The following is a 25,170-nucleotide window of genomic DNA, read 5'->3' as shown; positions in this document are numbered from 1 at the left end:
CTTACCTAGGAGTGCGACAAGTCTTTGATCACAGTATTTTGGATTATACACCACCATTAACACGATGTCTGATGGCATTCTACAGATGTGCGATAACTAAAGTAGCTATCACTATGATGATCAAAACCCTCATCAGTGGTCATACTTTTGGCAGATTTGAAACATAGGTCAAGTACAGAGAAGTTTTGTGAAGGAAGTCCGTCCACTGTGCATCAGTGGTGGAGGGAGTGTATGTTGAAGGTTGTTGATGGAGTGCCAATCAAGCGGGTAGCTTTGTCTTGGATGGTGTCAAGCTTTCTGAATGTTATAGAATAGAAGAATCTACAGTGCAGAACGAGACCATTCGGCCCATCGAGTATGCACTGACCCTCTTAATAGAACACCCTACCCAAGCCCCCCTGCCCCGCCCTCTCCCCGTAATCCCACCTAACCTGCACATCTTTGGACACTAAGGGAAATTTAGCTTGGCCAATCTTCTTAACCTGCACTTCTGTGAACTGTGGGAGGAAATCGGAGCAGCAGACACAGGGAGAATGTACAAACTCCACACAGTCTCCCAAGGCCGGAATTAAACCGAGGACTCTGGTGTTGTGAGGCAGCAGTGCTAACCACTGTGCCACCGTGCTGCCCAAATTTAAATTCCATCATCTGCCATGGTGGGATTGGAACCCATGTTCCCAGAGTATTTGCCTGGGCCTCTGGATTACTAGTCGATTGACATTACCCCTATGCCAACGTTCACCCCCTTTTTGATGGAGCTGCACTCATCCAGGCAAGTGCAGAGTATTCCAGCACACTCGTGTGCCTTATAGATGGTTGACAGAATTTGAGAAGTCAGGAGGTAAATTACTCTTAATTCCCAGCTTCTAACCTCCTTTTGTTGCTTCAGTATTTATATAGCTGGTCAAATACAGTTTCGGATCGCGCTTAACATCATCAGTAGAGAAATGCTCAGTAATTGAGTGTGACAACTGAGAGTATCTGAATACGTTTTTTGTGGGCTTCAGCGGGAGGCAGTGGTGTTGTGGTATTGGCACTGGACTCGTAAACCAAAGACCCGGAGTAATAGAACATAGAACAGTACAGCACAGAACAGGCCCTTCGGCCCTCGATGTTGTGCCGAGCATTGTCCGAAACCAAGATCAAGCTATCCCACTCCCTGTCATTCTGGTGTGCTCCATGTGCCTATCCAATAACCGCTTGAAAGTTCCTAAACTCCACTATCACAGCAGGCAGTCCATTCCACAGCCTAACCACTCTCTAAGTAAAGAACCTACCTCGGACACTCCTCCTATATCTCCCACCCTGAATCTTATAGTTATGCCCCCTTGTAACAGCTACATCCATCCACCCGAGGAAGTAGTCTCTGAACGTCCACTCCATGTATCACCCTCATCATCTTATAAACCTCTATTAAGTCGCCTCTCAAAGCCCTCGCTCCCTTAACCTTTCCTCATGCTCTGAGGATCCAGGTTCAAATCCTGCCGTTGCAGATGGTGAAATTTGAATTCAATAAAAATCTGGAATTAAAAGTCTAATGATGACAATGAAATTGTCGTAAAATCCATCTGGTTTAATAATGTCCTTTAGGGAAGGAAATCTGCCGTCCTTACCTGGTCTGGCCTACATGTGACTCCAGACCCACAACAATGTCTAAATTACCCCTCAAGGGAAATTAGGGATGGGGAATAAGTGCTGGCACAGCCTGCGACGCTCACATCCCATAAATCAATGGTGAATATACAGAGTACTCTGAATGGTGATTATAGCGTTGACCATTGTCGGTGCTTTTTGATGCATCTATGCAGTGCAATTTCAGATGAACATTCTGAGGTTGAGAAGCTAATTGGACTCTTATATAAGTCACACTGAAGGGTGGCGTAGTCACACTGAAGGGTGCTGTAGCCACACTGAAGGGGGCTGTAGCCACACTGAAGGGTGCTGTAGCCTCACTGAAGATGCGGTAGCCACACTGAAGGGTGCGGTAGTCACACTGAAGAAAGCGTTAGTCACAGTGAAGGATGCGTTAGTCACACTGAAGGATGCGGTAGTCACACTGAAGGATGCGGTAGTCACACTGAAGGATGCGGTAGCCAAACTGAAGGGTGCTGTAGCCACACTGAAGGGTGCTGTAGTCTCACTGAAGATTCTGTAGTCACACTGAAGGATGCGCTAGTCACACTGAAAGATGCGGTAGTCACACTGAAGGATGCGTTATTCACACAGAAGGATGCGGTAGTCACACGGAAGGATGCGGTAGTCACACGGAAGGATGCGGTAGTCACACGGAAGGATGCGGTAGTCACACGGAAGGATGCGGTAGTCACACTGAAGGATGCGGTAGTCACACTATAGGATGCGGTAGTCACACTGAAGGATGCGGTAGTCACACTGAAGGATGCGGTAGCCACACTGAAGGATGCGGTAGTCACACTGAAGGATGCGGTAGTCACACTGAAGGGTGCGGTAGTCACAATGAAGGGTGCGGTAGTCACACTGAAGGTGCGGTAGCCACACTGAAGGATGCGGTAGTCACACTGAAGGATGCGGTAGTCACACTGAAGGATGCGGTAGTCACACTGAAGGGTGCGGTAGTCACACTGAAGGGTGCGGTAGTCACACTGAAGGGTGCGGTAGTCACACTGAAGGGTGCGGTAGTCACACTGAAGGGTGCGGTAGTCACACTGAAGGGTGCGGTAGTCACACTGAAGGGTGCGGTAGTCACACTGAAGGGTGCGGTAGTCACACTGAAGGGTGCGGTAGTCACACTGAAGGGTGCGGTAGTCACACTGAAGGGTGCGGTAGTCACACTGAAGGGTGCGGTAGTCACACTGAAGGGTGCGGTAGCCAACCTGAAGGATGCGGTAGCCACACTGAAGGGTGCGGTAGTCACACTGAAGGATGCGGTAGTCACACTGAAGGATGCGGTAGTCACACTGAAGGATGCGGTAGTCACACTGAAGGATGCGGTAGCCACACTGAAGGGTGCGGTAGTCACACTGAAGGGTGCGGTAGTCACACTGAAGGATGCGGTAGCCACACTGAAGGATGCGGTAGTCACACTGTAGGATGCGGTAGTCACACTGAAAGATGCGGTAGTCACACAGAAGGGTTCGGTAGTCACACTGAAGGGTGTGGTAGTCACACTGAAGGGTGCGGTAGTCACACTGAAGGGTGCGGTAGTCACACTGAAGGGTGCGGTAGTCACACTGAAGGATGCGGTAGCCAACCTGAAGGATGCGGTAGCCAACCTGAAGGGTGCGGTAGCCACACTGAAGGGTGCGGTAGTCACACTGAAGGATGCGGTAGTCACACTGAAGGATGCGTTAGTCACACTGAAGGATGCGGTAGTCACACTGAAGGGCGCGGTAGCCACACTGAAGGGCGCTGTAGCCACACTGAAGGGCGCTGTAGTCACACTGAAGGGTGCGGTAGTCACACTGAAGGGCGCTGTAGTCACACTGAAGGACGCTGTAGTCACACTGAAGGGCGCTGTAGCCACACTGAAGGGCGCCGTAGTCACACTGAAGGGCGCCGTAGCCACACTGAAGGGCGCCGTAGTCACACTGAAGGGCGCTGTAGCCACACTGAAGGGCGCTGTAGTCACACTGAAGGGCGCTGTTGTCACACTGAAGGGCGCTGTAGGCACACTGAAGGGCGCTGTAGTCACACTGAAGGGCGCTGTAGTCACACTGAAGGGCGCTGTAGTCACACTGAAGGGCGCTGTAGCCACACTGAAGGGCGCTGTAGCCACACTGAAGGGCGCTGTAGCCACACTGAAGGGCGCTGTAGCCACACTGAAGGGCGCTGTAGCCACACTGAAGGGCGCTGTAGCCACACTGAAGGGCGCTGTAGTCACACTGGAGGGCGCTGTAGTCACACTGAAGGGCGCTGTAGTCACACTGAAGGGCGCTGTAGTCACACTGAAGGGCGCTGTAGTCACACTGAAGGGCGCTGTAGCCACACTGAAGGGCGCTGTAGTCACACTGAAGGGCTCTGTAGTCACACTGAAGGGCGCTGTAGCCACACTGAAGGGCGCTGTAGCCACACTGAAGGGCGCGGTAGCCACACTGAAGGGCGCGGTAGTCACACTGAAGGGCGCGGTAGTCACACTGAAGGGCGCTGTAGTCACACTGAAGGGCGCTGTAGTCACACTGAAGGGCGCTGTAGTCACACTGAAGGGCGCTGTAGTCACACTGGAGGGCGCTGTAGTCACACTGAAGGGCGCTGTAGTCACACTGAAGGGCGCTGTTGTCACACTGAAGGGCGCTGTAGTCACACTGAAGGGCGCTGTAGCCACACTGAAGGGCGCTGTAGCCACACTGAAGGGCGCTGTAGTCACACTGAAGGGTGCGGTAGCCACACTGAAGGGCGCTGTAGCCACACTGAAGGGCGCTGTAGTCACACTGGAGGGCGCTGTAGTCACACTGGAGGGCGCTGTAGTCACACTGAAGGGCGCTGTAGTCACACTGAAGGGCGCTGTAGTCACACTGAAGGGCGCTGTAGCCACACTGAAGGGCTCTGTAGTCACACTGAAGGGCTCTGTAGTCACACTGAAGGGCGCTGTAGCCACACTGAAGGGCGCTGTAGCCACACTGAAGGGCGCTGTAGCCACACTGAAGGGCGCGGTAGTCACACTGAAGGGCGCGGTAGTCACACTGAAGGGCGCGGTAGTCACACTGAAGGGCGCTGTAGTCACACTGAAGGGCGCTGTAGTCACACTGAAGGACGCTGTTGTCACACTGAAGGGCGCTGTAGTCACACTGAAGGGCGCTGTAGTCACACTGAAGGGCGCTGTAGTCACACTGAAGGGCGCTGTAGTCACACTGAAGGGCGCTGTAGTCACACTGAAGGGCGCTGTAGTCACACTGAAGGGCGCTGTAGTCACACTGAAGGGCGCTGTAGTCACACTGAAGGGCTCTGTAGTCACACTGAAGGGCGCTGTAGTCACACTGAAGGGCGCTGTAGTCACACTGAAGGGCGCTGTTGTCACACTGAAGGATGCTATAATCCCGGGCAAATTTCTCAACTAGTACATCAAGGAAGGAGAGTTAATTTGACTGCTCCATTTCAAATGTGCATTTGAGCGCAGGATGGATCCCATAAAGAAATTAAGGAAATTATTACATTTATATGTGGACTGAAATAACGCAAACAAATCATCCACATAAGGACAATATGTAAAGGGTAGGATGTAAGGTGTCATAATAATAATAATCATCTTTATTGTCACAAGCAGGCTTACATTAACATTGTAATGAAGTTACTGTGAAAATCCCCTAGTCTCCACACTACGCCGCCTGTTCAAGTTCACTGAGGGAGAATTCAGAATGTCCAAATTACCTAACAGCACATCTTTGTGGCAGGAAACTGGAGCCCCCAGAGAAAACCCATGCAGACAAGGGGAGAATGTGCAGACTCCACTCGGACAGTAAACCAAGCCGGGAATCGAACCAGGGACCCTAGCGCTGTGAAGCAACAGTGCTAACCACTGTCATACCATGCCGTCCATTCCATCGAAGACACATTCCTCTTGTGTCCAATATGAAAGCTGTGAATGTATCTCTTTTTCAGCCATACTCAAGTTCTGTATTACCAAGCAACCTTGTTGATTTTTCACAGAAATATTTGACTGTCTCAGACAGTGAAAAAATCAAAAGTAAGATAAGGAGTTGGAAAACTACCAATGAGCTTCACAAAATACTGAGGGAAAAACAACTAATTCTATGCTACCTCGTCAAGGGTACCAGCCAATAAAAAAGGAAAATAAGGATGTACCCATTGAACCCCTCAAACATTATTTGGTAATAATTGAAATTTCTATGATCTAAAACAAGGGTTTGAAGGACAATAAAATGTAAATTGACAAATTTCACAAAGCATGGTTAAATATAGCCAGCTTTTAATACCAATCAGGTCAAAAATGCCACAGCTGGTTACATAGTCACCTCTGAACCAAGAGGCAATGGTTTGAAAAACAATTTAGTCCAACGCTGAGGGACTACATTATCATATTTTGGATGCGATGTTAAATGGTGGTTATGTCCATGTGCACATAAAAGATTCAACTGCACTATTTCTGGGGTCCTGAGTAATATTTCTCCTTCAACTGATCTTCGTATTTATGCAATTTATAATTGCCACAGTTGCCTGTGCAACAACAGGGACCTCTCAAAAATAATTTGCTGATTGTTAAATATTTTTAAATTTCCTGAGGACTTGCTTAGTTTCTTTATAAATACAATTTAAAAATAAAATTCTGGTTGTCTCTACCTGAGGGCCTCAGCCTCTCCCAAGAAACTTATGTTAAAATTATAATCACTGCATAAGCTTCAAGCTGAAAGAAATTGAGGACCCGATATGACCCTAACTGACCTGGCAGGCATGTGATATGTTCGAGTTGGATGCCCGTTTTACACCACTTCTGATTTTTTTTTTAATATTGTTTACTTCTGCCATTGACCCTCCTGACATTCAGGAGCATCTCTGCACATTTACAGGCTGTTTATCAGAAGTTGTGTTAAATTCTGTTCATCTTTGGTTGGGCCACAATCGCAGTTCTGATCTCCATATCGTAAAATGGCTATAGAAGCATTGGAGAAGGGTCTAAAAATATTCACAAGGATGATGCAAATTTATAACGATCCAATCTCACCACATCCTTCTTCAAATAAAAAGACCAAAACTGGACACAATACTCCAGATCTGGTCTCACCAACACCCTAGACAATTGCAACAACACTTCTCTATTTTTATACTTCAATTCTTTTGCAATAAATACTAACATTCCATTTGCCTTTTTAATTGCATGCTGTATCTGCATACTGACTTTCTGTGATTCATGAACAAAGACATCCAGATCCCTCTGCCCAGACATATCTTGAATCTGCTTTCCATTTAGATAATTTGCCTTTCTATTTTATCGGTCAAAATAGTTAACCCACACTTATCTACATTAAACTCCATCTGTCAAACTTTGGCTCAATCTCCTAGCCTATCTATATCCATCTGTATACTCTTGATCTCCTCTTCACTGCCTGCTTTCCCACCTATTTTGGTATCATCTTCAAATTTTGCGATACTACACTCTGTCCCTGCTTGAAGATTATTTATATAAATTGTAAACAGTTGAGATCCGAGGACTGACCCCTGCTGCACCCCGCTAGTGGCAGTTTGCCAGCCAGCGAAGGACTTATTTGTCCCAACCCTCTGCTTTCTGTCAGTCACCCAATGTTCAATCCAATCTCATACTCTACCCCTAATCCCCTGCGCTCTGACCTTCTGGATCAGTCTTTTAAGTGGCACCTTATCAAACACCTTCTGAAAGTCTATCTATACCACATCCACAGGTTCCACATTTCTGGTTACGTCCTCAAAGAACGCAAACAAGTTTGTCAAGCATGACTTACCCCTCATAAAACCATGCTGACGATGATGGATTGAGCTTTATCTTTCCAAATGTTCAGTCATCTCCTCCATACTGACTGATTTCAGCAACTTCCCAACACAGAGCTGAAGCTAACGGGTCTATAGTTTCCTACTTTTTACCCCCATCCCTTTTTGAATAGGGGCATCACATTAACATGTTTCTAATCCAACAGGACACTTCCAGAATCCAGGGAATTCTGAAATATCATAACCAATGCATCCACTATCTCTGCTGCCACCTCCCTTAATGCCCTAGGGTGCAAGTCTTAAGGTCCTGGAGACTTATCTGTCTTTACTCCCATCAGTTTATTCAATACCGTCTCCCGAGTGATGGTTATTGCACCAAGTTCCTCTACGCTAACTGTAGTTTTTGGAAAATTGCTATTAACTTTTACTGTAAAGACAGAGGCTACATATTGGTTCAGTGCCTCAGCCGTCTCTGTGTTCCCCATTATTACCTCACCAGCATCGGCCTCTAAAGGCTCAACATTTATTTTTAGCTATTCGCTCGCTCTTTTTATATACTTATAGAAGAATTTGATATCAGTGTTTATGTTTTCTGCTAGCTTCCTTTCATAGTTCATCTTTGCTCTATTGATTTTATTTTCAGTAGCCTTTTGCTGAACCCTAAAGTTCTCCAAATTCTTCAGCTTACCACTAGCTTTTGCAGTGTGATATACCCTAGTTTTTGCCTTAATGCCTTTCTTGACTCCCTTGTTTAGCCATGGAACATTTTTTTGTCCTTTTACTGTTCTGCTTCCTTTCAGGAATGCATTTTAATTGAGTATTATTTAATCTCTCCCTGAACACCCACCATTGTTCCTCATCTGTCCTACCCACAGTTATCTGTCCCCAGTCTACTTGGGCCAACTTTTTCCTCAGCCCTGTAAAATTACTTCTGCCCAATGCTAAAACTCTAGTCCGTCTTCTCTCGCTCAATCTAAATTTGAAATTCTAGCAGGCTGTGATCCCTCCTTCCAAGAGGATCCTTAATGACAAGGCTATTTATCAACCATTCTTTGTTACATAATACTAAATCTAAAATAGCCTGCTTCCTGGTTGGCTCCATAACATATTGTTCTAAGAAACAATCCCTCATACACTCTTATGAAATCTCATTTGAGGCTACCCTTGCCAATTTGATTAATCCAGTTAATATGCATATTAAAATCAACAATGATTACTGTTGTGCCCTTCTCACAAGCCCTCATTAGTTCTTGGTTTATGCTATGCTCCACTTTGGAAGTATGGGTCGGGGGCCTGTAAATTACTTTTACAAGGTGTTTTTGCCTTGTTTTTAATTTCCACCGAGATCGATTCAATATTTTGGCCCTTAGTGCCAATTTCATTTCTTAATAGTCTTGATGCCACCTTTAACCAATAAAGCAACTCTACCTCCTGTTCCATCCAGTCTATCCTTTTGGAATACTGAGTACCCTTGGATATTCAATTCCCTGTTCCGGTTTTCCGGTTCTCCTGCAGCCGTGGTTCAGTGATCCTCACCAAATCATACCCATTTGTCTCTATTTGTGCTGTCAGCTCATTGACCTTATTCCGAATACTGAGTGCATTTAGGTACAAGGGGCGCGATTTTGCGCTGCCCACGACGGGTCAGAGAATACCGGGAGGGCCTTCCCGACATTTTTCCCGACCTCCCGCTACCCCCCCCCCCCCCCCCCCCCCCCCCCCCCCACGGCCGCCCCACGACACAAATCGCTGCTCGCCGTTTTTTACGCGAACAGCTATTCTCCCCTGGCCGATGGGCCGAGATCCCAGGCCTTTACGGCCGTTTTCACGAACGCAAACACACCTGCTCTCACCGTTCGTGAAAACGGCCGCAAAGTGCCGTCCCGGACAACCATGGCACCGATTGGCACCATTATTATAGTTGTTGTTTAACCCCCCCCAATTTGCTATTTAAAGTCCTTATGACCACCCTATTTATCCTTTCCGCTAGAACACTGGTCCCAGATGGGTTCAGGTGGATATTGCTGTCCCAATGGTACAGATCCTTCCTGTCCCAATACTAATGCCAGTGCCTCATGAAATGGTAGCCCTCTTTCCATTACCATTCCTTCAGCCATGTGTTTACTTCCCTAATTTTCTCATTCCTATGCCAATTTGCACAGGGCGTGGGTAGTAATCCAGAGATTATAACCCTTGAGGACCTGTTCTTTAATTTTGTTCCTAGTTCCAGATAATCCCTAAACAGGTCCTCTTTCCTCGTCTTACCTATGTTGTTTATCCCAATGTGGACCACAACAACTCCCACACCAATATCCTTTCAAGCCGGTTAGAGAGATCCCTCACCCTGGCACCGGGCAGGCAATATACCAAGCGCAAATCTGGGTCCTGCTTGCAAAGGATGCTATCAGTTCCCCTAATTATGGAATCCCCTACAACTACCACTTGTCTTTTTTCTCCCCCTGCTTGAATAGCCTGTCGTACCACGATACAGTGTTCAGCTAGCTCATCCATCTTTTCCTCATCCAAACAGGGAGAAATGACCTCATACCTGTTGGACAAGGTCAGGGGCGGCACAGTCGCACAGTGGTTAGCATTGTGGTTTCACAGCGCCAGGGACCTGGGTTCGATTCCCAGCTTGGGTCACTGTCTGTGCGGAGTCTGCACGTTCCCCCTGTGTCTGCGTGGGTTTCATCCAGGTGCTCCAGTTTTCTCCCACAAAGCCCTAAAAGATGTGCTTGCTAGGTGAACTGGACATTCTGAATTCTCCCTCAGTGTACCTGAACAGGGGCTGTAGTGTGGCGATTTGCGGATTTTCACAGTAACTTCATTGCAGTGTGAATGTAAGTCTACTTGTGACACTAATAAAGAGTAAGGGCTGAGGCTCCTCTATTCTGGATTCAGGATAACTCTACCTGTCTCACTCGCAGTCACACCCTGCTGTCTCTGACAACTTGCCAAATTTGAGGTACTTAATCTGCGGGATGTGACCGCCTCTTTAAACAAAGCATCCAGGTAACTCTCCCCCTCCCAGATGTGCCGCAGTGTCTGAAGCTCAGACTCTAGCTCATCAACTCTGAGCCGAAATTCCCCTAGCAACTAATGCTTGCTGCAGATGTGGTCACTGCAGCTCTCAATGGGATCCGCCAGATCATACGTCACGCAACTAAAGCACATCACCTGTCTAGCCATCTCTACTTAGTTAATTAAATAGTTTTGTGGTATGTTTTTTTAAATGTAGCACAGGTTCCCTATCAGCCAATTTGGTCAAAGCTTTCCTGTGTCATCAGTTTTTTCAGCTTCTGTGGAATCCCGATACTCACCGCTCCGACGTTCCGCCCTCTTTGAATCTCCAGCTGCTCTCGTGCTCTTTGCAACTCCGGCTCCTCTCGCGGCCTTGGAAAGTCCCAACAAAGGCCATGAAGATAATGAAAGGGTTTGATAGGGTAGAATGGAGAACACATTTCTACTTTTAGTGGACTAGAGGTCATAACTATAGGATTGTCACTAATGAGTCCAATAGGGAATTTTACCCAGACCAGTAACAATGTGGAACGTGCCACCACATGGAGTAGTTGAGACAAATAGGATTGATATATTTAAGGTGTCACGGTGATGCAGTGGTTAGCGCTGCTGCCTCACAGCGCCGAGGTCCCAGGTTTGATCCCGGCTCTGGGTCACTGTCCATATGGAGTTCACACATTCTTCCCATATCTGCGTGGGTCTCACCCCCACAACCCAAAGATGTGCAAGGTAGGTGGATTGGCCACGCTAAACTGCCCCTTAATTGGAAAAAATAATTGGGTATTCAAAATGTATTTTTAAAAAGGATTGATATGCTTAAGGGGAGGCAAATGAGGGAGGTAATTGAGGGGTGTGCTGATAAGGTTAGGGAAAATGGAGTGGAGGGAGGCTCATGTAGAGCATAAACGCCGGCGTAGACTTATTGAGCCAAATGGTCTGTTTCTGTACTGAAGATGCAATGTAATCAAAAAAATTCAAGGCACAATTATCCTCTCTTTACACAGAAATCAATCATCTCTATTTTATGATGTACAGATTCCAACTATATTATTTGAGAAATAAAAATAGGAAATGCTGGATAAACTCGGGTCTGGCAGCATCTGTGGAGAGAGAAACAGAGTTAATGTTTCGAGTCCATATGACCCTTCTCTAGAACTATTGTTTCAGACTTTCTCATTGAATTATTCGTGCTCCTGAATTCCAAAATATTCTAACAAAATCAACTTTTGTCCCAGCCATGGAGCTCTTTCACTCCTGGCTGGACAATCACACCCCGCACCACTCATAAACAGAAGTGAGCAAAACTATTGCCTGGACAAATCCGCTCGTGTGTTGGGGGGGAAATATTGACTGGTAAGTTAATGCTCACCTTCGCTGCACCTGAAACTCTGGCTTAGTTCACATAGAGGCGTTCTGAATTTGGAAAAGTACTGGGCTCCATCATTTAAGGATACTGTTCCAGGTGTCTCATATGTTCCCGTAATTTCTCTCTTCTTCCAGGATGACAATGACCAGGATCACTCCGATGGCGAGGACGTGGTGGAATCACGGAAGAAGCAGGTATGGACCAGGCACCCATTTTGGCTGCCCAACTGTGCAGTATAAGACGAAGATAAAATCGCTGCCACTGCTGTGTGTGAGTGAATCACCCATGTGTTAGTCCTCTGTAGGGAGAAGTCTGGGTATATTAAACATCCCTCTCATATTTTTCATGTCTGCTTAGCTATCTGCTCAGCTTCACTCGAGTGGTTCTGTTAGTGGAACTAGTAATCCAGATGCCTGGCCTATTAAGTTCAAATTCCACCACATAAGCTGGGGAATTTGAATTAATTTAATTATACAAATTTAGATTAAATTGTTAGTACTGTATCAGGAATGGTGACTGTAAAATGCCCAGTTGTCGTAAAATCCTATCTCGTGATTGATGCCCTTTAGGTGAGGAAATCTGCTTACTGAGCCTGGTTCACCTGTGATTCCAATCCACAGCAATGTGAATAACTGCCCTCTGAAATAGCCTGAAAACTATTCCATTTATTCAAACTGGTAGAAAATCAATAAGAATAAAACCACTCTGGACACTTGACATCGACCGAGGTTCCAAACATGACAGAGGCACAAGTCTAGATGACCCTGCAAAGTTCTCCTTATTAACATTTGGGGATTTGTGACAAAATTGGCAGTTGTGTCCCACGGACTAGTCAAGCAACAGCCCGACTCAAGTCATACTCACTGAATTTTTCAGCCTGTATCCCAGACTCCTCCCTCGCCATCTCTGACTATTTACTGTCCCATCAGCAGGACAGATTCACCATAGGACCCACACAGTGGTATAAAATTGGGAGAGAATGGCCCCAGGAGTCCTCAACATTGATTCCAGACCCCATGAAGTCTCATGGGATCAGGTCAAATATGGGCAAGGACATTGTCTGATCACCACCTACCATCCTCCCTCAGCTAATGAATCAGTAGCCCTACAGGATAAACATCATTTGGAAGAAGCAGTATGTATGGCAAAAGCACAGAATGTGCTCTGGTGCGGACATCATTGTCCACCATCAAGTGTGCATAGGGCGGCACAGTGGTTAACAGTGCTACTCACAGCGCCAGGGACCCGGGTTCGATTCCGGCCTTGGGTGACTGGAATTTGCATGTTCACCCCAGGTCTGCGTGGGTTTCCTCTGGGTGCTCTCATTTCCTCCCACAGATGTGCAGGTTAGGTGGATTGGCCAAGCTAACTTGCCCCTTAGTGTCCAAGGATGTTTAGGTTAGGTGAGGTTACAGAGATAGGGCAGAGTGATAGAAGATGTTATCAGTAGTGCACTCAAATGACACTCAATTGCCTGCACACTAGTGACCAGTTTGGGTTCTACAAGAGCCACTCCACTCCTACAGCCTTGGTCCAAACATGGACAAAAGAACTGAACTCCTTAGGTGATGTGTGAGTGACTGCCCTTGACATCAGGGCAGCATCAAAGGGGAAAACTCTCCATTAAGATATACAAAGTAAGATAGCTGTGGTTGTTGGGGATTAATCATCTCAGTCCCAGAATCTTACTGCAGGCATTCTTTGGGTAGTGACCTGGATCCAACCATCTTCAGCTGCTTCATCAATGATTCCCTCCATCATGAGGGCAGAAGTGGAGATGCCAATGAATGACAGTACGGAGTTCAATTACTTTTGCTATTCCTCAGATGAATGAAACCCACATGCAGCAAGATCTGGATAACTTTCAGACTTGGGCCGATAGGTGGCAGATAATAATTGTGACTTTAAAGCCCACCCCTATCCACATCCCAACACAAACTCGCAATTGTTTGGGTTAAAATGCCTCTCCAGCTTTTCTTTCTATATTATGTATATGTTGACTTCACACTGGGTAGAATCCATTCTTACAATAAGTCAGAGAGAACAAGGGTTCAGAGCAGCAGTAACAACATACCTTGATATTTCAAACAATCCCATGCACCTTCATGCTCGCATTAGCCGAAACAGATACCAAGCCAAATGTGGAAATACTTGGAGGTGGCTGAAAGCTTGGGTGAAGATATGGATTTGAAAGAATGTATTACAAAAGTAGAGGATGGTAGATGGATTTAGGGAGAGGATTCCAAAGAGGTGGTCCGAGGTGGCCACCAATGTTAGGGCAAAGGGAAGAGAAGGTTGGAATCTGAGGAACAGGGTGTATTTGGAAGTTGTAACAGGGGTGGTGAGATTGGGGGAGCGGTGAGTGACAATTGGTGATGTCGGGACAGGTTTGTAAGCCGGGAAGAGGTTGTAGAGAAGGAAAGAGGTAACTACAGAGAAATTTAAGCATGGATGAAAATGTTAAACTTGTGACATACAGGACCAAGCACTTGTATGTCGATTGGTGAGGAGTGGGATCAGGGGATGATGGAGGGTGAAATCAAAGACTTCTGCCCCTTACACTGGAGGCTGTCACGTCTTGGACAGCTGCCGGCCAATCTAATTGGCCAGCCGTTCTCACATTCCTACAGCGACAGTGTTGCTGTGGACAGAAGCAAAAATGCAGGACTCTAATTCCGGGCACCCGTGGCCCAAGTAAGTTCAAGGGTCTCAGGGCAGGTAAGGCCAGGGGAGGAACTGCAAAGAGGGTCATTGGGGTCTCAAGAGGCTGGAAGGGGAGAGGATGAACGTCCGGAGGCCATTGGACCTTAACGGGGGGTGTGGAGCTGGGGTTCCCGACTTCAGGAGGGGGCTTCTGATGGAGGTGCCCTTCCCTGCCACCCTTCCCACCCAATATCTTACAGCTGAATTACAGTCTTCCCCCCACACAAGTTCTATCCCCCTGCCAACTTATAAACTGAAACAGCCTTAAGTGTTCACTTCAGGGCCCCAACTGGGGCAAGGGCAGGCTTCGCCTCCGAGGCCTTGCCCATCCCAGCATAAAATCATGTGTGCGCAGGAACCCAGAGGGAATTTTGTTTGTTCGATTACTCCTCCCCCACACAAACTGGTGTAAAATTCTGGCCGGTGTTATTGTTAATGTTATTTCCCCTTACCACAGATGCCACCTGGCCTACACATTTCCAGCATTTTCTGTTTTTAGGGACAATTTCAACCATGCCCAGTATTTTGCTTTTATATTGTAGTTTGGGTGTGGATAATGGTGGGGTAACAAGGTTTGCTGCAGGATAGAATGTTGAAATTGGTTTGAAATGAGTTGTGCTTTTGGAGGATGGAGTTGGGAGGTGAGACAGGCAAGTATTGGAATAGTCGAGACTGAAGGTGAGAGAGACCTGAATGAGAATTCACATGGCAGATAGGCCGGATCAGCAACAGAGGCAGGAGATGATGCAGTGGGAGTAAGCAACTTTTGTTGCAAACAGCCTTGCGCAAGGTTTTGGAAAGAAGGAATGAGTTTTTAAGGTACATGAAATTAGACCAGCTGAGTAACATTGAGAGATCTTTGTCCCATAAATTTATGTGGGGAGTGTGTTATATGTTGGATTATAAATGTATTGTTTCTTGCCCTCAATTATTCTCAGTGTTTATTTATTTCTGATTTTGGTTTCATTATTTCTTTTCTTTTTTCTTTTGCAGACTGAATATCTGACCAGGTAAGGATTCTATCTCCTCCCATTCTCATCCTATCAAGGCCAAGAATGATTCTGTCCTCACCTAACACCAAGGGATATTCTTTCTGGCCGGGGTCACTCGCTCATTTTTAATTTCCCAAGTATAGGAACCATAAAATCTCAGCTGCTGTGATGGATACATCTAGTACCTCTTCACAGACCTTGGTTGAATAGGATGAGCTAATGTGGACTGGATATTTTTAATTTTCATCATCTTGTGACAGGTCCTTCTTAGTCTGCACAGTTCAGGATCATATTGGATGATATATTTATCACTCGGGAGCCCCTCTGTCATGTCCAAATTTTCTTTCACTGTTTAACACAATTTTATTTGTAATTCACTTACTCGACAAAGTGTGACTCCGGCTCACAGCTGAGCTTTAGGTTTTACCGCAATTAGTAAAGGAGGCTGGCAGGCTCCGATCACTTGATGTGGATGTCTTCTCCCGGCTTCGAAACCCAGGGTCCTTTCTTCTTGTAATGGTTGTGCCTGCGGTACTCCCAGGTTATCGCTCATCATGTCCAAAATGGCACACCTTTAAAGATCTCCATATTGGTAACTGTTAGTCCTTATATCACCACTCATTCAGGGGATGTCCTACAGAACCCTCAGTTGAAGCCTTGAGTTCAGATGCTTTCCTAAGTGGTTAGGGTTTGTTCACTGGTTGAACACTGATGAGAGGTTTAGCCAGTGTGGACTGTTACTGAGACTGTAATTTTTGTATTATGGCAGAACTGCAGCATGATCAGAATCAGATGGCTGATTTCAAGAGAGAACAGCAGTCAAGTCGCTATAGTATGGTCATGGCCTTGAAAGTTCTTTGAGAATCGGCTGTATCTCACATGGGCTAGAGGTGATGGTGTAAATGGCAACAAAAGTGGTGGTGTTTTAGAAGGCTGGTGTTAGTAGGAAATATATAGATTCCTGAAGTTTGTGGATGTAATTGGAGTGCCTGGTGCTTTTCCATCTTGCGGCAATGAATTGCTTGCACTGGCAAAGTTGGAAGCACTGCTATTGCACTTTGTACCTGGTTATTGTACCCTCTATCATTTGGCAGTGGCCTCAATGGATCTGAAATTTGGATTGAAACAGTACAATTTAAATTTGCTGCTTTATTTCCATCTATGTTTCTGTAACTTACAGGGGAGATACCACAGGAAGCAGCCAAAGGAATTTGTCAAACAGAGAAGTGACTTCGTATTTGGACACTGGCCTACATTCTACTCAAGAAGGTCAGGCAGAGATTGAAACTGATAGGAGAGGCTACAGAAAGGTAAATTTGGGGCTCTGACCAGATTTTCATTCAAGAGCTAATGTTTATATCACTTCATGTCCTTGTCCCTCCTGCACCTTAATACACCCTTCCAGAACTCTGTATTCCTTTAACTGGTGATACAGTCCCATAAATATTGACTCACATTTGAAAAAGTTACTTGAATTTCCAGTGACCAACTTCTAGAAATTGCATGACAAGATTTCAACTGTTCCAAACAAATGAAAGAAACATTGCCTAGTAAGTGACTAATATTCTAACGACAAAAAGATAATCCTTGTTGATGTTTTAATGTGACCGATAACGTTATTTGCATATATATATATATATAGAATACAGCACGCTCTCCACAGGATTGATTGGAAAGGTTAGAAGTAATAGGAATAATTCAGTCACTCCCCCAGCTACCAACTGGTTCACAGTTCCCTGTTTCGTCCAGTCATAATGTCGAATGACTTTTGAAATGCGCTTCCCTCAGTTTTGGGAAAATTCTTGAATAGAGGACCAGAACTAAGGCCCACTTCAGTGATTTCACCTTCTAACCTTGACAGGGCAAATCTTCCACAGTATTTAGAACACTACGAGATATACCTCTTCAACCAGAGACCGCCCTACCACCTAATAGCTCAAAGGGGACACGTCCTTCCTTTCACTGTTTAAAAAAAATTTAGGCTACCCAATTCATTTTTTCCAATTTAGTCTAAGGCCAATCTACCTACCCTGCACATCTTTTAGGTTGTGGGAGTGAAACACACGTAAACAGGAGAATGTGCGAACTCCACACGGACAGTGACCCAGTGCCGGGATCGAACCTGGGACCTCAGCGCCGTGAGGCAGCAGTGCTAACCACTGCACCATCGTGCTGCCCTTCCTTCCTCTCACTGTTGACCACACAAGCTGCACCCTTTTGTCTCTTTGAGACCACTTCCCTCTTTCTCTTTCTGTCTAAATAGAGACCGAAAGTCTCTCCACAGTCAGCACAGTTGCTCTTGCCTTTGTTTTTGGATGTAAAATATAATTTGCACTCTGATAGCTTTTGACCTGCTCCCCTCACCCCAGCACCATGTTAACAAAGCCACACAGGCTTGTTCAGCAGAAATCTCAGCAAATCACATGACTCAATCCTCCATTTTAACATGAATTAAAGAAGCATAATCAATTTCTAAAACCTCACATTCATAACACTGGCCTCTTTTAAAAAAAATGTTTATTCATTCTGTGGTGCTGGGCTTCCCCATCATTAAGGATGGGAACATTTGTGGAGCCTCCTCCAGTGAGTTGTTTAACACTCACCTTTCAATACGGGATATGACAGGACTGTCTCCTTCTGTACTGTAAATTTTATGATACTATGACTGCAGAACTTTGACCTCATCCATTGGTTGTGGGATGGCTTAGCTCTGTCTATCTGCGGGCGGCACGGTGGCGCAGTGGTTAGAACTGCTGCCTACAGCGCTGAGGATCCGGGTTCAATCCCGTCTCCGGGTCACTGTCTTTGTGGAGTTTGCACATTCTCCCCGTGTCTGCGTGGGTCTCATCCCCACAACCCAAAGATGTGCAGGTTAGGTGGATTGGCCACGCTAAATTGCTCCTTTAATTGGAATAAACTAATTGTGTACTCTAAATTTATTTTTTAAAAGCTCTATCTATCTGCTGTTTGGCATGTAGCTTCGCCAGGGTGGCACCTCATTTTTAGGTATGCCTGATGCTGTTCCTGGCATGCCCTCCTGCATTTTTCATCAAACCAGTTTATGATCCCCAACTTTAAACTAGACGCTGGAGTGAATGTAACGGTTTTACAAGAAAATGAACTGTAGTTACCAATACAATCCCTGAAGCCAACAGAAACCTATCTATATATTCCACGAGAGGTCAAACTAAAAGTGAAGGGAAAGTTACAGGCAACACTCCAGTAGAAGGGTTGTTCCTTCAAGCCTGCCTTTCCAAGGAGAAATGTTTCTCATACACGGTTCCCTTTTCCATCATAAACCTAACCCTAATCTCTAGATGATGGTCACCGTTATCAAGGTATATTCTAACTCCGATCTGGCCTGTCAGTTCCTGTTGTCAATATCAATTCCTCCAGTATTTATGCTCAAGTGAATTCCTTGATGTTATTTTGAGCTGCTGATAGGAAATGTTGCTTGGAAAGTAAACGTTTCCGTCTTCCTCGGTAACAGCTGTACGAAGAGCTTCAAAGAAAGAATGTCCAATTGAGAGACCAGCTGCAGGAGGTGCAGATGCAAATCACACAGACAAAGCTGGAATTAGAGAAGGCCACACAGGTAAGCAAAAGGTCCCCACACAATGCAGCCTTCTAAGTGCTCGGTTGAGTTGATTGTTGAGATTCAGTGGGATTAATGCAGCATTAATAGGATCAGGCTGAAACGGAGAACCTATCGCATAGAGCTCCAGAATTAGAGACAATTAGTTCATACCCCCCTTTGCAGCTATCCTTTGGCTGTCTACACAGTTGTATTGTTTTTTTGTGCAAGTTCACTCATTTTTATTTTGCTACGAGTTATGTCCAACATCTCCCATTTGAAGGGATTATAAGATTTGCAGCATGCGCTCGCAAACGGCTTTCTTCTCTGAAAGAACCCAGGTGATGGTGTCATGGGAGATAATCGAGAGAAGGTGTGCTATTTTTAAATGAGGACAGCAGCTTGCAGTCTGAGATACCTGGGGAAGGCTGGCCAAGCAGGTGAATGCAGTTTCTTCAATAAATAAGTTAACCTCCCAGATGCGGAAGAAATTCAAAGGCATAATATCTGTTACTTATATTACCAACTATACTCCTCCTTTCAGTATATTTCTATTGTATATCTACATTCATGGACTGCCTGTAATCAGTATGTTTTGTATGAAAAGAAATGTGTCTTTTCTTACCCTTGGTGTGTGCATTTCATGTGCACAATTCGGCAGGAAGCTTTTGTGAGTTTCAAATAAAGATGATTTATTCCCACACACCTACCCCAAAGTAACACAATGTCACACACACGTGCACACATAATACAGATAAAGACAGTGCACTTTCATAGAGTATAGTTAATTCAGACTCTGATTCATGATTTTCAGCCATTAGGCCTAAGGCTGCTTGAATAGATTTGATGGTCTAAAATTGAAATCAGGATATGTTGTAAAGTAAAGGTTTCACAGTAGGTTGCGAGATTGCCTAGACTCAAATATGTAGGAGGTTACTTCTCAGGTTAACTCTGAAACTGGAATAGGTTAAGTATTTTAGTTGCATGATTACTTGCCCAGGAACATCCATTCCGGAGGCAGATGATAGTGAGAGAAGGGAGCACTGGGTGGAGCTACAGCACAAGTGAAGATGAACAGGAAGTAGACTGGAGGGATTGCTCAACGGTAGCTTCATGCTGTTCCAGAATTTCTGCTACCCAGCAATTGCCCATACGGGAAAGTTGTTTTGTGAGCACCATTAGTTCACTTGAGACATTTACAAGTGTGCGAAAAACCATGCAAATTCTGACAGATATATTGAAGGATTCTCCTACCTGTATCTGTGAAGTGGTTTAACTACATCACAGAATTGCAGTCTACTCTGGAATGTGTGAAATCTCTAGGGTTTAAGGAGTCTTCAGGTACAATCAGGAGTGATCTAACCTTGGAGATATCAGGCTCCAATACCCTTGAACCATTCTCATCTGATTGCAAAACTGGGGAAGAGCCTGGATAGCACCATAATACAAAGTTTCTGCAGGGATATTACAGGTACGAAGGGGATTCTTATCAGTGACTCCTCACCCTGGGCCCATAACCATTCCACTCAGTGAGAGGTCACACAGTTTTAAAAAGGCCTCCAATGGTGCCTGCCATTATGTAGACGTTACCCTTCTGAGGGAGAATACAATCCCTGGAGCCTTTAAGGAAAGCTAGCAGGCAGCCACTTCAACAACTTGAAAGAGAAGTGGGATCATTGTTAAGAGATCCTCATCATACATTGTCACCCACGGGAAGCACTGGGAAAATAAAATCCCCTGATGCACAAGTCCTATACGCTTCAGAGTTTGGAACAATGAGAAGAAATCTCATTGAAGCATGTAAGATTCTGAGAGGACAGGACAGGGTGGAGATTGAACAACTGTTTCTCCTGGCTGGAGAGTCTAGAATTAAGAAGCATAGTCTCAACGTAAGGGGACAACCTGGGACGAGGAATACTTTTGTTACTCAAATGGCTGTGAATCTTTGGAATTCTTTATTCCAGAAAGCAGTGGCACTCATCCACTGAATAAACGTGAGGCTGAGATTGATGGGTTTTTGGTACTGAGTGGATCAAGGAATATGGGACCAGATGAAAAGTGGAATTGAGGTCAAGGATCATTTGTAGTCGTCTTAAATGGCAGGAAAATCTCGAGGGGCTGAATGGCATAGCCTGCTCCTATTTCTTATGTTCCTAAACTCATTTTCTGATCAATAAATGTGGCAAATATGCCCTTGAACCAGAGCACCCGGGTGGATCCCACGCAGGCACAAGGAGAACGTGCATACCCCGCAGAGTGACCCAAACCGGAATTGAATCTGGGACCCTGCCATTGTGAAGCATTAGTGCTAACCACTGTGCTACAGTGCCGCCTTCAAACTCCTCAGATGCGGGATAATATGCAACCGTTTGACTGGCACATTCAGCCCACTCACATTCCATTTGACCAGCCTGGTTGGAGGGCTTTCCCCCCCTCCCCTGCTGATCAGCCATACCCCTTCTTAGGCCAGCACCCCACCCATGCCATGCGACACTACAGATGTCCACCTTCACCACTTCCATATAACGCCCCAGCAACAATACCTTCGTCAGCAGCTCCCCCTTCACAAAACAGAAACCCCGTCTCCCACTGCTCCACTACCCACCTGATCACCCCCCACTGCGCTCCTGTTAACTTGCCCACCCGGCAAGCCTGAGAGCCCCCGCCCAAGGCGCCACCACCTCCTACCCCACACTGATTCCCCTCACCCCACTCACTCCCCTCACAACAGTGCAACAATAAACGACAAAGAAAAAAAACAAGAATTAGCAAAAAGAACAGGACCAAAAAACCACATTCCTCTCCACCTCCTCCTCCCCAGTTCAATGTCCTCCTTCACCTGCCAGTCCATTGTCTCTCAAATATTCCGCCACCTCCTCTAGTGTCCCAAAATACTGCTCTTTATTGCTAAAGGTCACCCAGAGGTAAGCCGGGTACAACATCCCAAACTTCACCCCCTTTTTAAAGAGGGCAGCCTTCATTCGGTTAAACCTGCCGCCCCCCTTCACCAGATCCGGACCCAGATCCTGATACACTCGCAGCTCACTCCCCTCCCAGCTGCATCTCCTCGTCTGCCTCACCCATCTCAGAATCTTCTCCTTATCTAGGAACCAGTGAAGATGCACCACCATTGCCCTCGGCGGCTCATTTGCCTGCACCCTGTGTGATCGATCGACCTCCAGGGGCCGGACAAAGTTTCCCATCAGCTTCTCCAACATTCTAGCTACGTACATGGCAGCGTCCACTCCCTTGATGTCTTCAGCCATCCCTACAATCCTTACGTTCTGCCTCTGGGAGCGGTTCTCCATGGTTATGCGGGCGGGCTAGTTAACGGGAGCGCAGTGGGGGGTGATCAGGTGGGTAGTGTAGCAGTGGGGGATGGGGTTTTTGTTTTGTGAAGGGGAAGGGGGGAAGCAGCCGCCATGGTTATCTCGCATTACTCCCACCTCAGCCGTCAGCCTGACCCTGGGGCTTCAGCCTCTGCTCCACTCGATCAATCCAGACTTCAACAGGTCTACAGCCTTGGCTAGGTCCTCATTGGCCTCTCTTCTCTGCTGGCTAAACGTCTCACTTAAGAAGTCCACCAATTGTTCCATTGACTATTGGGTAGGCAGCGCTGGTCCTGCACCCTCTGCCATCTTAAGCAGTGGCACATGAAGATTCTCCTGCTCCAGCTGCTCCATTCCTCTTGACCCATTTCTGGTCCTTGAATCCATCCACCAGTCCCACCCGTGGAATCCAACTCCCCTTTGACACGTACTACAACTTTTTAGCCCCACATCCACAATCCAAACAGGGAAATGGTCCATAAAAAACAGCATCAAGCGAGAGCTGCAAAATTTGTGACCATTCACACCATGGCTGCCACCAGAAGTCCAAGTCCCACGAGGCTGCCTCCTATGCAGTGCAGCACTTTTAGAGGTGCTACCTTTCAGAAGAGTCATTAAAATCAGGCCCGGACTGCCAACTCTTATAAACGTATAAGATCCCTACTTGCAGAAGAACCGAGGAGTTCTTCTCGTTGCCTTGGACAGCATCACTAAAAGAGGTAATCTGGTCACCATCACATTGAGATTTGTGGGAGCTAGCTGTGCACAAATTGACTGCTACATTCCCCACATTTACAACAGTTATTATACTTCAGAACTATTTTAACTGGCTTTGGGATGTCCTGAGGTCATGAAAGGTGGATGGGAACCAGTGCAGGAAGTCGGAAGGTAGTAAAACAGGGACAAAAACAAAAGGCAGTAAGGGGAAAGTGTAAGGCAGAGAAACCATAGTCAAAAATCAAAAAGAGCGACAGGAGGAGGTATAGTGATTGAGGGAAGCTCAGTGAATAGGCCCAGTAATACTAAAAGGAATAAAACAGGAAGTGAAAACATAAATGGTAAGCAACGCGGCAGGTTGTTACATGAAGATATGGGTTCAACGACAAGGAAAATTAGGAGAAAAGTTAAGAGGAAATATAACTTAGGAGAGGTTACAGATCGAGGTGTTAAGATTCAAAACAGAGGTATAAAAGCCAACATAAGTGTAATTTACCGGAATGCTCGTAGTATTCGGAATAAGATAAATGAGTTCATGGCGCAAATCATCGTGAATGATTATGATTTAGTGGCCATTACTGAAACATGGTTAAAGGATGGTCAAGACTGGGAGTTAAATATCCAAGGGTATCAAACTATTCGGAAGGACAGGGTGGATGGTAACGGAGGTGGTGCAGCTCTGGTATTGAAGGATGACATCTGGGCAATAGTAAGGGATGACATCGGTGCTATGGAGGATAAGGTTGAATCCATTTGGGTGGAAATCAGGAATAGTAAGGCAAAAAGGTCACTGATAGGAGTAGTCTATAGGCCACCAAATAGTAACATTATGGTGGGGCAGGCAATAAACAAAGAAATAACTGATGCATGTACAAATGATACAGCAGTTATTATGGGGGATTTTAATCTACATGTTGATTGATTTAACCAGGTTGGTCAAGGCAGCCATGAGGAGGAGATTATAGAATGTATCCGCGATAGTTTCCTAGAACACTATGTAATGGAACCGACGAGGGAACAAGCGGTCCTCGATCTGGTCCTGTGTAATGAGACAGGATTGATTAATGATCTCATAGTTATGGATCCTCTTGGAAGGAGCGATCACAATATGGTGGAATTTAAAATACAGATGGAGGGTGAGAAGGTAAAATCAAACACTAGTGTTTAGTGCTTAAACAAAGGAGATTACAATGGGATGAGAGAAGAGCTAGCTAAGGTAAACTGGGAGCAAATAATTTATGGTGAAACAGTTGAGGAACAGTGGAGAACCTTCCAAGCTATTTTTCACAGTGCTCAGCAAAGGTTTATACCAACAAAAAGGAAGGACGGTAGAAAGAGGGTAAATTGACCGTGGATATCTAAGGAAATAAGGGAGAGTATCAAATTGAAGGAAAAAGCATACAAAGTGGCAAAGATTAGTGGGAGACTAGAGGACTGGGAAATCATTAGGGGGCAACAGAAAGCTACTAAAAAAGTTATAAAGAAGAGTAAGATAGATTATGAGAGTAAACGTGCTCAGAATATATAAATGGATAGTAAAAGTTTCCACAAATATATAAAACAAAAAAGAGTGGCTAAGGTAAATATTGGTCCTGTAGAGGATGTGAAGGGAGATTTAATAATGGGAGATGAGGAAATGGCTGAGGAACTGAACAAGTTTTTTGGGTCCGTCATCACAGTGGAAGACTGTGACAAATAACATGCTAGTGACTGATAGAAATTAGGCTATGACAGGTGAGGACCTTGAGATGATTGTTATCACAAAGGAGGTAGTGATGGGCAAGCTAATGGGGCTAAAGGTAGACAAGACCCCTAGCCCTGATGGAATGCATCCCAGAGTGCTAAAAGAGATGGCTAGGGAAATTGCAAATGCACTAGTGATAATTTACCAAAATTTACTAGACTCTGGGGTGGTCCCGGCGGATTGGAAATTAGCAAACGTGACACCACTGTTTAAAAAAGGAGGTAGGCAGAAAATGGGTAATTTTAGGCCAGTGAGGTTAACTTCGGTAGTAGGTAAGATGCTGGAATCTATCATCAAGGAAGAAATAGTGAGGCATCTGGATGGTAATT

At 45.7% G+C, this 25,170-nt stretch overlaps 1 protein-coding gene across 4 annotated transcripts in view; it reads left to right on the top strand.

Moving 5' to 3' along the window:
- The window catches only part of LOC119971660 (protein phosphatase 1 regulatory subunit 12A-like), a 266,177-nt gene that overhangs the window by 228,805 nt on the left and 12,202 nt on the right, over nt 1–25,170 (top strand). For all 4 annotated transcript variants that reach the window (XM_038807505.1, XM_038807503.1, XM_038807502.1 and 1 more), the window contains 4 exons: nt 11,917–11,976; nt 15,479–15,495; nt 16,658–16,787; nt 18,968–19,072. In XM_038807505.1, coding sequence (XP_038663433.1) covers nt 11,917–11,976; nt 15,479–15,495; nt 16,658–16,787; nt 18,968–19,072 — 312 coding nt within the window. The remainder of the gene's footprint in view (nt 1–11,916; nt 11,977–15,478; nt 15,496–16,657; nt 16,788–18,967; nt 19,073–25,170) is intronic.

The sequence above is a fragment of the Scyliorhinus canicula genome, chromosome 9, assembly GCF_902713615.1.
Source record: "Scyliorhinus canicula chromosome 9, sScyCan1.1, whole genome shotgun sequence".
Classification (NCBI taxonomy): domain Eukaryota; kingdom Metazoa; phylum Chordata; class Chondrichthyes; order Carcharhiniformes; family Scyliorhinidae; genus Scyliorhinus; species Scyliorhinus canicula.
This window is presented reverse-complemented; position numbering and strand designations above follow the sequence as displayed.